Below are 16,301 nucleotides of genomic sequence, written 5' to 3' on the forward strand. Positions count from 1 at the left end.
AAAAAATACGAGACTCCTCAGTAAGAGATAAAGGACTTTATAATACTTGTGGTAGCCTGAGTGTTAGCAGTTGTGCTGCTTCTCTAAGCCTCAGTTTCCACAAGGCAATGCAGAGGGCTAGATGATACCTGCACATACAGTGGGTTCCATTATAGGAGAGAAAGCCTAAGTTTATGGATTCCAGCTCTTTTATAATGGGCAATAAGTCTGCCTCTCCTTTGTCCTGAAGGGAGAAATTATGTTTAATATAATTTCTAGTATAACCTGCTCTTTGTTCTGGAGGGAGACTCTATCTTCCAGGGCTGCTTGCTGTATTAACAGGCTTGAAAAGATAAGTTGGAAAAAAGGCAGTCAGTGAATCTGCTTTCAAGATGTGCAGAGACCTGTGGAGAGCCATCTCCCAACAGCCTCTCAAGTCCCTTTTAATCTATGGCAAATCTCCCAGATTCTCCTCTCTCTTGTTTTTCTCCTTGCTATTTATTTGTTGAAGAAACTGGGCCATTTGCCCTGTGCTATGTCCCACATTTTGGAATTGGCTAATTGTATTCTTGTGGTGCTATTTAACGTGTTCTTGTATCTTTATTTTAATATGAACTGATGAATCTAGAGGCTTGATCAATTCAGATTTAATTTTTTTTGGCAAGAATACTTCATAGGTGGTGTTGAACACACTTGCTAATTCATCCCTCCAGGAGGCACATAATACCTAAGTATGTCTGTGTGTTCAGGGGTTCTCAGCCTGGTCCATACATTATAAAATTTCTGCAGTCTTTCACTCCGTGGTTTCAGCAGCCATTGATGATCAGTGCTTTCTTTTGAGACAAGGTCTCACTCTGTCATCCAGGCTGGAGTGCAGTGATGCATCACAGCTCATTGCAGCCTCGACCTCCCAAGCTCAGGTTATTCTTCCACCTCAGCCTCCCAGGTGTGCGCTACCATGCCTGGTTAATTTTTTGTATTTTTTGTACAGACGGGGTTTTTCCATGTTGCCCAGGCTGGTCTCAAATGCCTGGGCTGAAGCGATCTGCCCACCTTGGCCTCCCAAAGTGCTGGAATTACAGGCATGAGTCACTGCACCTGGCCTCGTGATCATTGCTTTTATTAGCATTTCTCAGCTGGAATTCTTCTGTAAAGAATAAATTTCCAAAATCAACTATTTGTGTACCCTGATGAAGTAATTGTGGGTGGGATAATAATTTTAATATAAAACTCAGTAATACCTCTTTCTTGATATATAAAACACTTCATTGGCAAACTGTTACTTAAAAGAATTCGTGCTATTTCCATGATCAGACTCCAGCATACTTACCTGAATGTTTTTCTCATAATCACCTCCCTAATTGTCTTTCTTCCATTTTCTGTTGCTTATAACAGAATACCTGAAACTGGGTAATTTATAAAGAAAAGGAATTTATTTCTTATAGTTATGGAGGTTGAGAAGTCCTAGGTCAAGGGACCACATCTGGTGAGGGCCTTCTCATTGGTGGGGACTCTGCAGGGTCCTGAGATGGTGCAGGGTATCACATGGTGAGGGGACTGAGTGTGCTAGCTCAGGTCTCTCTTCCTCTTCCTATAAAGCCACAAGTTCCATTCCTGTGATAACCTATTAATCTATGAATGGACGAATCCATTTTGGAGGGTGTGGAGTCCTAATTAGGGAAAAGGAGTTGGGCTAGTGGGACTGAAGGAAAGCAAAAAGAGAAAGCAGATAAGCTACAAGTCTGCCTTTCTTCATGGTCCAGGACACATAGTCCTCCTGCACAAATAGCTCACAATTTTCCTATGCCCAACTATCACCAGACCTTCAGCTGGTGTTATCAGTACTGCACAAAGCCCTCTTCAGCATACATCATAAACACCATTTTATAAAATCCCCAGCAAGCCTTTCTTTCCTTGCAGTTAGCTCCTCTCTTGCTGGTCTGCCCATTGCACCCTTGCAACATATTTTCCACTTTCTCTAATAAATCTGCCTTTCTTCACCTACAACTGTCTTGGTAAATTCTTCTTACCCCTGTGCTACCATCCCCACATAGTCGATGCTTACCTGTGACAGAGGGGACAAATATTCAAACCACAGGACTGACATATAAATAGTCTTCTCTCTTTTTTACAGAGCTGTTTGCTCTTTACTTAATTCACCATGTATTTTCCTGTTTCCACACTGTTTTCCTTGTCTCTTCTGGAAAATATTTCCCCCACTTATCTTTTCAATTAATTTTTTTCCCCAAGAGTCAGTTTAAACTGCACCAACTTTATGGAACCTAAACTTGTATCCCCAGTAGAATTGACTGTTTTCTATTTGGGGCCCACAGTGTACCCTGAATATATTTCAATATATTTATTTTATTTTATTTTATTTTATTTTATTTTATTTTAGAGTCAGGGTCTCACTCTGTTACTCAGGCTGGAGTGCAGTGGTGCATCCATAGATCACTGTAACCTCAAACTCCTGGGCTCAAACGATCCTCCTTCCTCAGCCTTCCAAGCAACTGGGACTACAGGCGTATACCACCATGCCTGGCTAATTTTTAATTTTTTTTAAGAGATGGGGTCTCACTGTGTTGCCCAGCCTAGTCTTAAGATTCTGGCCTCAAGTGATCTCCCAAAGTGCTGGGATTATAGGCATGAGCTACCACACCCAGCCCCTTGAATATGTTTCTAACATGCCCTTTTGTTTTTTGTGGTTTTTGAAATTGAGTTATATTTGAAATATACTGAATTGCCCAGATCTTAAATGTATAGTTTGATGAGTTTTGACAAGTATATGTGTGTGTATATATATATATATACATATATATACACACCCATATACACACATATATGTGTGTATATATACACACCCATGTGGCCAGCATACAAATTAAAATATAGAAAGTTCCCTCTTGACCAGTCAGTATTCTCCCCTTGAGGCAACAACCATTGTTAAGGTTTTAAATCCCTGTAGATTAAAATTCTTGATTGTCCTGTCTTTGTAATGGAATCAAACCATCTGTGTCTGACTTCAGTGTTTGGCTTCTGTTTGTAAAATAGCATAATGCTTTTGAGATTTTTCCAGGTTGTTGTGTCTATCCGTGGATTTTTCCTTTTTTGTTGCTGAGTATTCCATTGTATGAAGACACCACAATTTGTGTAGACATTCATGTGTTGATGAACATTTAGAATGTGTCTAGTTTCTGATTATCATGAATCAAGCCTGCTATGGGCATTCTTATAGAAGTTTTCTGAGGATGTATGTTTTCATTTCTTTTTAGTAACTACTAAGAAATGGAATTGCTAAATTATATGGTAGGTATATGTTTAACTTTATTAGAAACTGTCAAACAAGTTCTGGCACAGTGGCTCAGGCTTGTAGTCCCAATACTTTGGGAGGCTGAGGTGGGCGGATCACTTGAGGCCAGGAGTTCAAAACCAGCCTGGCCAACATGGCGAAACTCTGTCTCTACTAAAAATACAAAAATTAGCTGGGTGTGGTGGCACACGCCTGTAATCCCAGCTACTAGGGAGGCTGAGGCATGAGAATCCCTTGAACCTGGGAGGCAGAGGTTGCAGTGAGCCAAGATCACACCACTGCCTCCAGCCTGGGTGACAGAGCAAGACTCTGTCTCAAAAAAAAAAAAAAAAAAGAAATTGTCAAACAAGTTTCCAAAGTGATGGCTTGGTTTTACATTCCTACCAGCAATTTTTGCGTTTCTTTTTAATTTTAGCTTTTCTAGTGAGTGTCTAGTGCTTTCTCAATATAGCTTAAATTGCATTTCCCTTACAACTAATGATGGTGAACATCTTTTCATGTGCTTTATTGGCCATTTGTATATCTTTTTTGTGTCTGCTCAAGTATTTTGCTCATTAAAAAAAATTGGGCCGTGTGTCTTTTTCTTACTACTTTCTAGGAGTTCTTTCTACATTCTTAATATGGGTGTTTTGTATATGTATTGTAAATATTTTCTCCCAGTCTGTGGCTTGACTTTTCATTTTCTCAATAGCGTCTTTCGATGAGCAGAAGTTTTAATTTTGATAAGGTCCAGTTTTTGAAGATTTTCTTTTATGGCTGGGGCTTTTTGTACTATGTCAAGAAATCCATGCTTACGTCAAGGTTGCAAAGATAACCTCTTACATTTCCTTCTAGGGCATTTTTAGTTTCAGCTTTCATGTTTAGGTCTATAATCTAGCTCAAGTTAATTTTTTGTTAACTTTTTCTATGATTTGTTTTCTATTTCTGTTCTTTAGTAATTCCTTTCTTTTACTTCCTTTAGGTTTATTTGATCCTTCATTTTCTATTAGCTAATGGCTCCTTGAGGGTAAATTTGAGGACACTGATTTAGACTTTTGTAATATAAGTGTTTAAAGCTATAACTTTCCTTCTAAATTTGTCTTTTATCTGCTTCTCACAAATTTTGATACACTGTAGTAAGCAGCCTTCTAAAATGGCTCTCAGTGATCCCCACTACTCAGTATTCACACCCTTGTGTAATCCACTTCCCTTTATGTGTGGGCTGGACCTAGTGACTTGCTTCTAATAAATAGAATATGGCAAAAGTGATGGGATGGCCCTTCTGAGGTTAGGTTATAAGAGATTGTGGCTGGGCGTGGTGTAATCTCAGCACTTTGGGAGGCCGAGGCAGATGGATCATGAGGTCAGGAGTTCAAGATCAGCCTGGCCAAGATGGAGAAACCCTGTCTCTACTAAAAATACAAAAATTAGCCAGGCGTGGTGGTGGGCGCCTGTAATCCCAGCTGCTCGGGTGGCTGAGGCAGAGAATTGCCTAAACCAGGGAGGTGGAGGTTGCAGTGAGCTGAGATCACGCCACTGCACTCCAGCCTGGGTGACAGAGCGAGACTTCATCAAAAAAAAAAAAAAAAAGAGAGATTGTAAGATACCTTGCTGGCATACTCTCTCTGGCTCTTCTCGCTTGCTCTGATGAAGGAAGCTGCCATGTTGTGAGCTGCCCTCATCTATTACCTCACAGTTTCTGTAGGTCAGGAATCCAGGTGTGGCTTACATGGATCCTCTCACTCAGGGTCTCTCACAAGGCTGCAGTCCATGTTGGCTGGGGCTGCATTCATCTTGAAGACTGACTAGGTAAGGATCCACTTCCAAGCTTACTCAAGTGATTGTTGGTAAGATTCAGTTTCTTGCAGGCTGTTGTGCTGAGTGATTCAGTTGTTTTAACTTACTAAGTTTTAGAGTGATTTGCTATGCATCAAATAGATAAGTAACACAGATTTTGGTACTGGGAATGGGGCAGCCTGAAAATGTGGGAGTGTCTTTCAAACTGAGAAGTTGGTGGAGGCTGGAAAAGATTTTAAGGAGAATGTTAGAGAAATCTTAAATTTCAGAGAGAGCTATGGGTGTATAGCTTTTGTCTAATGGTGTGAACCCAGTGAGATTCACAGAAAATAAAATTTTAGAGCAAACTATATTAGCAGAAATACTACCACTTTGGACTGAAAGGGATATAAACAATAAAAAATGGAAAAACATGTTGGCCCCCCAAAATTCTTCTGGCAGGAAGCAGGTTGAGCAAACTCTTTTGTTGCCTTTCATGAAAAAGGAAGGATGACTCAGATGGTGGTGCCAAGAACCCAGAGTGTGGAGCCAAAAGCCATGAAGAATTATTCCTAGGCCTTGAGACCTAATCAAATAACTCCTAACATTTAACCAGCCAGATAATAGTTTACTTTCTTCAGCATTTTAAAAGTACCATCCAACTGTGTTTTAGCCTCCACTTCTTCTGTTGAGCAATAAGTGGTCACTTGAATCACCATTTCTCTGTATGTAATATTTGGGGGGATTTTTTGTTTGTTTTTGGCTTTTCTGGCTGCTTTTAAAATCTTGTCTTCTTTGGTTCTCAATAGTTTGACTATGATGCTCCTAGGAATGGTTTTATGTGGATTATTCTGTTTGGAATTTGCAAAACTTATTGAATCTATAAGTGTATGTCTTTCACCAAATTTGAGGAATTTCTGCACATTATTTTTAAAAATACCTTTTCTGCCCTTCTCTCCTTCTGGGTCTTAAATTGCATGTATGTTAGATCTTTTGATTTTTGTCTTACTCATCTGTTTTAATTTGTTTGTCCTACTGTAACAACATTCCTGAGATTTGGTATCTTATAAACAATAGAAATTTATTTCTCACAGTTCTGGAGGCTGAGAAGTCCAAGATAAAGGCACCAGCAGCTTAGGTGTCCAGTGAGGGCTGCTCTCTGCTTCCAAGATGGCGCCTTGTTGCTGTGTCCTCCAGAGGGGGTGAATTCTGTGTCCTCACATGGTGGAAAGTGTGGAAGGTCAAAAAGGAAGGATGTAGCTAGTTCCCTCCAGCCCTTTTAAAAGAACACTAACCCATTCACGAGCCCTCATGACCTAAATACCTCCCAAAGGCCATACCTCTTAATACTGTTACGTTGGGATTAAGTTTCAACATGAATTTTGGAGGGATAACAAACATCGAAACCATAGCATTATCCCTGAAACTCTGTTTTTATTTTCAATTTTGTTCTCTCTGCTTTTCAGATTGGATAATTTCTGTTGGTCTATGTTTAAGTTAATTACGTCTTTCTTCAGTTACCTCTATTCTTCTGTCAAGCCCATCCAGTGAACTTTTTGGTTTCAGATTGTATTTTTCAGTTTTTTTCAATAGTTTATATTTCTTAGTTGGCCTATCCTATTTAATCATTCATTATGAACATATTTGTGTATTTTTGAGCATAATTATAACTAACTGATTTAAAGTGCTTTTCTGCTAATTCTAGCATCTGGATCACTTCAGGTCAGTCTCTGAGTGCATTTTCTCTTGAGCCTCTTCCCTTTCTCTCCATACCTTTCTGTCTCTTTCTGTGTTGAGTTGTTTTGGATTGTATCTTTGTTGTGAAACATATATTAGAGATGCTTGATTCTGTTTAATTCCTCTGACTATTGTTGATATTTTTGTTTTGCTTTGTGTAGGGAGCACTTAACTTGGCTAGACTCAAACTAGGAAATGTTTTCTCTGTGGTATGTGGTAGCTCAAATTCCAGTTCATTCAGCTGGTCAATCAGCTGAATCTGGGCAGAGTTCATTCACAGAATTGAGGCACCCTTCTCTCTTTTAATGCCTTTCTGGATTCCCCTTTGATTTTCCAATGGTAGTGATGACTGCAGAACTCCCCTTCAATTCTTCAAGTCAATAACACTGGTGGTTTTCTTCTCTTTTTTCTGTCTCTCTCTTTTTTTTTTTTTTGAGACAGGGTCTCACTCTGTCACCCAGGCTGGAGTGCAGTGGCACAATCATAGCTCACTGAGCCTTGACCTCTCAGGTTTAATCAGTCTTCCCGCCTCAGCCTCCCAAGTAGTCGGCACCACAAGCATGTACCACTTCTCTTGGAATTTTAGTTACCCCACATGGCACTGACTGGGCCTATTCACAAGCTAAAGTGCCAGCCTCTCTTCTAAGTGTCAGCTCTCCTCCCATAGATGCCTGACTTGGGTTGCTCCTTAGTATCTTTAGATAGTTTTTAAAATATTTTTTGTTCAGAGTTTATAGTTGTTATGTGTATGAAGGTTGGTCTGATAAAAGCAATGCAGTCATACTGAAACTTAATTTTTGTTAATTTTTGTATATGGTGTGAGGGGTGGGTCAAGGTTTATGCTTTTTTCCTAATACTGATATCTATCTCTTCCAACACAATTTGTTGAAAAGACTTCACTTTTGCCCATTGGATCACATTGGCACTTTTGTCAAAAAACAATTGTCCGTACATGTGTGGGTCTGTTTCCGGACTTTATTCTGTTCTAATGGTATATCTGTCTGTGCATACATTGTCCCATACTGCCTGTATTACTGTAGCTTTACAGTATATCTTAACATTAGGGGGTATAAATCCTTCATACTTTTTCTTGCTTTTGGCTATTCTGGGTCCTTTGCATAGCCATATAAACTTTAACATTTGTCAGTTTTTACCAAAATATTGACAAATAAGTGATTAAACAAGTAGAAAACAAATCAGTGATGCAACAGGAAATTTCAACAACACTCAACCAACTTGTTTTTATATTACAGAACAATACAGCCATCAATAGCCAAATATATATTCTTTTCAGGGAGACATGGACCATTATCCTAGATAGACCATATGTTGAAATCATACAGAGTATACTTTCTGACCATGACGGAATTAAATTAGAAATGAGCAATAAAAGGGCATCAAGAGAAAGAGGCCATATTTTTGAAGAGTAAATGAAAGCAACAGGAGAGGGAGCTATGTGAAATTTTTAAAAATTGGGATGGAAGGGATATATGTGCTTCCTTCTACAAGTTATAGAGCACAAATTTCTCATAAAAATGAGCAACAAAATAGGATCAATGTCAAATCCTTACTAAAAATTATAATTTTTAATAAATGGAAGAGTAAATGTCATGCATAATAAATAGCAGAAATTTATGATTAGATTTTTATATTCTACACAATATTACATATGTGTGTATATATAAACTAAGTATTTAATGGGCATACCATATCGTATATTATGATGAAAAAGTATCAAAAAGAACTTCCTATCTGTTTTCTCTCAATCCTCCAGTGCTGATCATGTTGCCTTGAACAAGATTGTGTTGTTACAGGTATCAGTGTCATTTGAGGATGTGACTGTGGACTTCAGTAGAGAGGAGTGGCAGCAACTGGACTCTACTCAAAGACGCCTGTACCAGGATGTAATGTTGGAGAACTACAGCCACCTGCTCTCAGTGGGTAAGGACAACCATCCTGTGAAGTTGTGAGGAGCCTGTTATGGGTTAAATTGTGTCCCCCAAATAAAATATGTTGAAGTCCTAATACCCCAGCCCCCCAGAATGTGACCTTATTTGGAAATAGAGTCTTTACAGAAGTAATCAAGCTAAAATGAGATCATTAGGGTGGGCTTTAATCTAATATAATTGGTGTCCTTATAAAAAGGAGAAAACTGGACACAGACACATACGCGCGTGCGCACACACATATATACACACACACACACAGACACACATAGAGGGAAGACAATATGAAGATACACAGGGAGAAGATGGAATGTGACTAGAACGATACATCTGTAAGCCAAGAAACACTTGAGGCCACCAGAAGCTAAGAGAGGCCTGGAACAGTTCCTTCCCTAGCACCTTCAAGAGAGTATGGCCCTGCTAACACCTTGGTTTTGGAGTTCTGGCCTCCAGAACTGTGAGACAATAAATTTCTGTTGTTTTGAGCCCCCTAGTTTGTGGTACTTTGTTATAACAGCCCTAGGAAACTAATAGAGTTTTACACTTGGAAATGGGGTGTGGCTGTGATAAATACCTTAAAAATGTGAAAGTGGCTTTGGAATTGGGTAACGGGTAGAGGCTGGAGCTAAGGGCTAGGTTTTGATATGCTTGACAGAAAAAGCCTAGATTGCCTTAACGAGACTATTGGTAGAAACACGAATGTTAAAGGTACTTTTAGTGAGATCTCAGATAGAAATAAGGAACATATTATTGCAAACTGGAAGAAAAGCGATCCTTGTTATGAAGTATCAGAGAACATGGCTGAATTGCGTTCTGTTGGGTGAAAAGTAGAACTTGTATGTGATGAACCTGAATATTTAGCTGAGGAGATTTCTAAGCAGTGTTGAAAGCACAGCCTGGTTTCTCTGTGCTGCTTATAGTAAAATGTGAGAAGAAAGAGATAAATTGAAGAAAGAGTTGTTAGGAAAAAGGTACCAGAACTTGAAGATGTGGAAAATTTTCAGCCTATCCATATGGCAAAAATTCAGAAAGTGTACTCTGGAAAGAACACCAAGGGTGTGTCTGGACAACCAATTACTAAAGAGATTAGGTGTGTGACTTGTGAATCCAATCAACTGTCTCACTAGAAATGCTTCCAGGTTGGACTGAAGGGGACAGAGACAGGAGAAAATGAAGGAAGGCTGTTGGACTTCTGGGATTCTATAAGCAGGAAATGTGATGGTAAAGCTATTTTGACTGTGAACATGTGTCATCCTTCAAGAAAAGGGAAGAATGACTTTGAGGATAGTTCAGAAGCTAGTAGGGCTGCAGCTGCCACCACAGGCCCTGAAGGCACAGGCTGGGGAGATGGGGGGACCCATTGCCTCATTAGTTTCAGAGAACAGGGCCTTCTCTTTGTTTTCAGGGCTGAGGGGGCAGGGCCAAGGTTGCAGGGTTATCATGTCTGATCTGAGGTTACACCATGTATTAGTCCGTTTGTTCTCACATTGCTATAAAGAAATGCCTGAGACTGGGTAATTTATAAAGAAAAGAGGTTTAATTCGCTCATGGTTCTGCAGGCTGTAAAGGAAGCATAGTGGCTTCTGCTTCTGAGGAGGCCTCAGGAAGCTTCCAATCATGGCGGAAGGCAAAGGGGAAGCAAGCATATTACATGGTGGGAGCAAGAGCAAGAGTGAGGGGGAGATGTTGCATACCTTTAAACAACCAGATCTCACGAGAACTCACTCACTATCATGAGAACAGCACCAAGGGGATGGTGCTAAACTATTCATGAGAAATCCACCACCATGATCCAGTCACCTCCCACCAGGCCCCATCTCCAACATTGGGGATTACAATTTGACATGAGACTTATAGGGGACACAGATCCAAACCGTATCAGGTGATGAAGACCAAATATATATATCTTTTTAACTTTCCCTTATGGTTCTTGTTAACTATCAATTTTGTGCAGGTATTTAGCCTTAGTAGATGAAGTTTACTACCCACTTTGGGGTACATTCTCAAGCAACATGGCCCAAATAACGCCCAGGCCCAGTGCACCAGAGCCTGCTGCTGGCCTCATACCATCATCAGGCTGGGCCTCAATCAGAAGGACTTGGGTGCTATGAGCAGCAGTGGGGGTCTTCTCTATGCCACATTTCCAGCACCCCCACTGTGGGGCAGAGGTTTAGCACTGGGCTCTTCCATGTTCACTTGCTGTTACTGAGGGAATCCTTGTTAAGTTTCTTCTCCACTAACTAATATGCCTAAATTCAGTGGGAGAGTAAATTCTGGCCCAATAGCAAGCCAAAAATTATTTCTCGAAAAGAGAGTAGTTATCCACTACTAGAGGATGGCAGGACTTTGCTCCCAAATCCTAAAGATCTGCACTGTGATTCACCTAGAGGCGATTGCCAAAGGCTCCAAACAGCATCCCTGTCTGCCATTGTCACTTCAAGCACCATTGGATCTGCTGGATCATATGGTCCAAGCAGCAGAGCAGCTTGTACAGCAGCCTGGATCTGTTGTAGAGTCTTCTCTTGTTCTGGTCCCCACTGAAAACTAGCTACTTTTTGGATAACTTGATAAATGGGCCAGAGTAGCTTTACCCAAATCAGGAATGTGTTACCTCCAAAATCCAAAGAGGCCCAGTAAGCATTGTGCCTTTTCTTTTTTTCTTATAGGAGGGGCCAGATACAACAATTTTTGCTTCACCTTAGAAGGGATATCTCAACATGCTCTATACCACTGGACCCCTAGAAATTTCCCTGAGGTGTAAGGCCCTTAAATTTTTTTTCAGATTTATTTCCCACTCTCTGATATGTAAATATCTTACCCATAAGTCTAGCGTAGTTGCTGCTTCTTGCTCACTAGGTCCAATCAGCATTATCTCATTAATGTCATGGACCAGTGTGATATCTTGTGGAAAGGAAAGGTGATCAAGATGCCTGCAGACTAAATAATGACATAGGTCTGGAGAGTTGATATACCTCTGAGGTAGGACAGTACAGGTGTATAGCTGGCCTTGCCAGCCAAAAACAAACTGCTTCTAGTGGTCTTTACTAACAAGTATCACAAAAAAACATTTGCCAGATCAATAGCTGCATAGGGTACCAGGGAATGTGTTAATTTGCTCAAGCAATGAAACCACATCTTGAAGAGCAAGTGTAATTAGAGTCACCACTTGGTGACGTTTACAGTAATCTGTCACTCTTCAAAATCCATCTATTTTCTGCACAGGCCAAATAGGCAAGGTGAATGGGGATGTGGTGGGAATCACCATCGCTGCATCCCTCATATCCCTGATGGTAGCATTGATTTCCACAATCCCTCCAGGAATGTGGTATTGCTTTTGGTTTACTATTTTCCTAGGCAGAGGCAGCTCTAGTGGCTTCCACTTGGCCTTTCCCACCATAGTAGCCCTCATTCCACAGGTCAGGGAACTAATATGGGGTTTCTGCCAGTTGCTGAATATGTCCTTCCAATTATGTATTCAGAAACCGGGGAAATAACCACAGGACAGGTTCAGGGACCCACTGGACACACTGTGAGATGGACCTCAACTAAAACTCCATTAACCACTACACTTCGTAAGCTCCTATGCTGACTGGTGGACCATAATGGTGTTTGGGGTCTCCTGGAATTAGTGGCAGTTCAGAGCCAGTGTCCAGTAATTCCCAAAATGTCTGATTATTCTTTTTTCCCAATACATAGTTATCTTGATAAAAGGCCATAGGTCCCTTTGGGGAACACTGGGAGAAAGATTTCATAGTATAAGTTTTTGGCAGTGTACCAGAGTCCTTCCCTAAGGGAACCTGGCTTCCCCTTCATTCAAGGGGTTCTGGGTCTGAGTCTGTAAATAGGCTCAAGTCTGGGAATTGATTGAAGGGCTGTGACTTTGTGCTTTTATGATTCGAGTTAGAGTTTTGTTCACTTGACCTAGAACTCCTCTACTTATACAGATCAACTTATTATTGTGTAGACTGCCCATCTGTTTCTTTTCTCAGGACACCATGATCAACTAGCCAGTGCCATAGTTCTCTGTGAATCAGACTATTCTGATTGTTGCTTTGACTCTGCTGTCCACTGTGGTAGCCATGTTCACCTTGCATTTGGCGATTAAGTACCTCCCTTTAACCCCTGCCACCCCAGGATCCAGCTACCCCCATTGCACTTTGGTTTCCCTACTCAGAGGCTGCAGTTCCCACTGTAAGTTCCAGCCTACAGACAAGAGCACTCAGAGCTCTTCAAGGATGCTCGGGCTCCCCTTAAAAATTTGTTTCTCGCAGTGGTGACAGGTGTGTCCTCTGGACCCTCCCAGAGTAGATGGACAGGTCTCACATGATAAATCCCCTCCAACAGTCCAATTCTTTGGATACCTTCCTCTGCAGAGTACCCAGGCAGTTCTGGCATTTCAACTTCATTTAGTGTAGGCCACCTTTTGGTCCATGTTTAGCCAACCAGCCAACCAAACTGTTAGAGCCCTTTCTAACCCCTCCAGCAGCAATATCAAATTCAGAATCTCTGCTTAGTGGGCCCATATCAATCAATTCAGCCTGATCCAACTTTTTGTTTCTTCCACCTTTATCATACACGCTTGATGTCCATATCCATGTATAGTCTTTAGATTTGTCTGCATAAATTAAATGAATCGTGCAGTTTTGGTGTACACACATCCTCATGGGTCATTCTTTGTACTTCACCTTTTGGGACCTGCTTTGACTTGAGTCCAGTTATATGTCTAAAAGCAAAGAAGGGTGGTGAGCATAGGCTCTTAAGGGAATTGGCAGTGCCTGTCAAGGCAAGTACCTCAGGGGAAGCCACGGAAAGTGCTTCAGGCAAAGTAGGGTTAATCTTCTCAGATAGGGTAGAAGGGCTGGCTCTACTGGCAAAGGAGACTCAAGAATTTAAAGGTTCAATGTCCAGTCTATTTCTAATTAGTTTTTTTTCTCTTTTAGTCTCAGGTGGTTGCTTTTAGGGTTCCCTCAGTCTCTTGAGAGCCCCTGATGGGAGGAGGGGTCCCAAAGTTCAAGTGACTGTAGGGAGTTAAGAGACTGAAGTAGGAAGGGAAAGGTCTGGCAGGAATGGATAGAGGGGTGGAAGAGGTAGGGGTTTGAAGAGAGACCTATGAAAGGATTCAAGAGAGCCTAAAGAGAAGATCAAAGGTGGTAAAAGGAAGAAGGAGGAGCAGAAGCAATGGGAAGGGAGAGGTTTTGGAGGAGACAGTTGGGGGAGATGTAAAGTTTCCCAAGGAAACGCCTGAAGTTCCAAATTATCCTTAGTAAAATCATGCCAACAAGACAGGAAACAGGTGGAGTTGGTGGAGCATATAGCCAGCAGGGGTTCAAAAGGGGATATTTTGGTAGACTGAGAAGTTCCCATGTTTTTTAACTATAGTACTTTTATGGTTATAAATAGAGAAACTTGGGACTCTGACCCAGCTTCTATTCCTTACAGAACCCAGCCTCTTACAAAGAGAGAAGCCTAGGAGACTAACCCAGCCTTTCCTTGCATGAGACTCTAACTTATTTTCTTATAAACAGCTGCTTACCTGGAACTTTAACCTACCTTCTAGCATGAGAATCACTTGAACCCGGGAGGCAGAAGTTGCAGTGAGCTGAGATGGTACCACTGCACTCCAGCCTGGGTGACAGAGTGAGACTCTGTCTCAAAAAAAAAAAAAAAATCAAAATCTGTCCTTACTGTGCTTCAATGGACTGTCATCCAGAGGCTCAGGAGTCGGACTCATCAATGGGTCCCCAATCAGTCAGGAGTGAAGACAAAGGCTTCAAAGGTGCATACTTCAGATTCTGGGTGAGAAGTCTGGGGTCCAGTGATCAATCTGATCTTATCCGAGTTGTGGCACCAAAACTGTCAAAGAAAACCAGAGCTGGACAATAGTTAAAGCGGTGAAAATAGATTTTATTCAGAACTATTACAATAGGGGAAAAGATACTTCAGTATAGAACTGGGCTCAATTCCAAATACAATGTGGACAAGTGGGGATTTATAAATATAGCCCAGGAGCAGAGTGGGGCCAGTAGATGGAAAATGACTAATAAGAGGAAACATCAGGGATAAAGGGGGATTGTTACTAAACTGACCTGACAAGATTCTTGCTGAAGGCAGGTGAGGGTGATCAAATATTATGTGGGGGATAGTAGAAGATGAGGAATTTGATCAGATATCAAGGGTGATCAGATATTGAGGTTGGGGGATTCTAGCTAAACTGACTTAACAGGAATCTTGCTAAAATTAGGCAATGCAAGGATTCCCCTTGGTAATCATGATCAGTTACCCCAGCCAAAACCGTAGCTCCCTTGTTTGCCAGTTGATTCAGGAGCATGAGGGACCCGAAGTGGTCGGGTGGGAGTTTTAACTTTTAGTTTAGTGGAATCATTGCGTGTTTCCTGGTGGAAGTATTTCTGCCTTTGGAATTAAGACCTCTAGAACAGCAGAGCGTAAGGTCACAGAGACAGGTAGCAAAAATTTTGCTAGTGGACCATTAGGGGTAATAGTGAGGGGTATCATTCCTGGCCCAGGGCTACCTGCCACCCAGTGGGCTCAGAGGACAGATCATGGAGACAATAAGATTATTCACAAGCCTTAAAATCTAATTGAATTTTCCCTGCTAGGTTTCAGACTTGGGTCCCACTATCTCTTTTTTCATTCCAGTTTCTCCCTTTTGGAGTGGGAATATCTATCCTATGCCTGTCCCACCATTGTATTTTGGAAGCAGACAACTTGTGGTCTGGTTTCATAGGTTCACAGATAGAGAGGAATTTTTCCCCAGGATGAATTATATCCTGTCTCATCCATAACTTATTTGGATGAATTAGATGATGAGATTTGGGACTTTTAGTTGACGATGTCGAGATGTGATTTTTGACTTATAAGTTGATGTTAGAATGACTAAGGCTTTGGAGGATGTTGGGATGGGGTGAATGTATTGTGCATGTGAGAAGGACATGAATTTTGGGGGACTAGAGGGCAGACTCTTGTGGGTAGAATTTTGTCTTCCCCAAAAACTATGTGGAAATCCTACCCCTTGATACTTCAGGATGTGACCATATTTGGAAATAGAGTCTTTGCAGAGGTAATCAAGTTAAAGTGAAGTCATTAGGGTGGGCCCTACTCTAATCTGACTGGTGTCCTTATAAAAAGGGGAAATTTGGACACGGGGAGAATGCCATATGAAGATGAAGGCAGAAATTGGGGTATTGCTGCTACAAGCATGCGTAGAGGGAAGACAATAAGAAGATATGCAGGTAGAAGACAGACATGTCACTGGGGTGATGTATTCACAAGCCAAGGAATGCCAAAGAGTGCCGACAAACACTAGAAGCTAGAAGATGCTGAAAGCGTTCTCTCCTAGATCCATTATAGAGAGCATGACCCTGTTGACACCTTGATTTTGGATTTCTAGCCTCTAGACATAAGAGACAATAAATTTCTGTTGTTGTAAGCCACCAGGTTTTGGTACTGTGTTATAGCAGCCTTAGGACACCAATATAGAGCCTCGTTGTGTTTCCCGTCACCACCACTGAGCTATCTGGGACATCCGAACCCTATGATGATGTCCTCCTTGATTT

The 16,301-nt window shown here is 41.2% G+C and overlaps 1 protein-coding gene across 8 annotated transcripts in view; it reads left to right on the top strand.

Moving 5' to 3' along the window:
* The window catches only part of LOC129475585 (zinc finger protein 81), a 97,803-nt gene that overhangs the window by 56,868 nt on the left and 24,634 nt on the right, over nt 1-16,301 (top strand). For all 8 annotated transcript variants that reach the window (XM_055267734.2, XM_063634413.1, XM_063634411.1 and 5 more), the window contains one exon: nt 8,596-8,722. In XM_055267734.2, coding sequence (XP_055123709.1) covers nt 8,596-8,722 — 127 coding nt within the window. The remainder of the gene's footprint in view (nt 1-8,595; nt 8,723-16,301) is intronic.

Source organism: Symphalangus syndactylus, chromosome X, assembly GCF_028878055.3.
Source record: "Symphalangus syndactylus isolate Jambi chromosome X, NHGRI_mSymSyn1-v2.1_pri, whole genome shotgun sequence".
Classification (NCBI taxonomy): Eukaryota; Metazoa; Chordata; class Mammalia; order Primates; family Hylobatidae; genus Symphalangus; species Symphalangus syndactylus.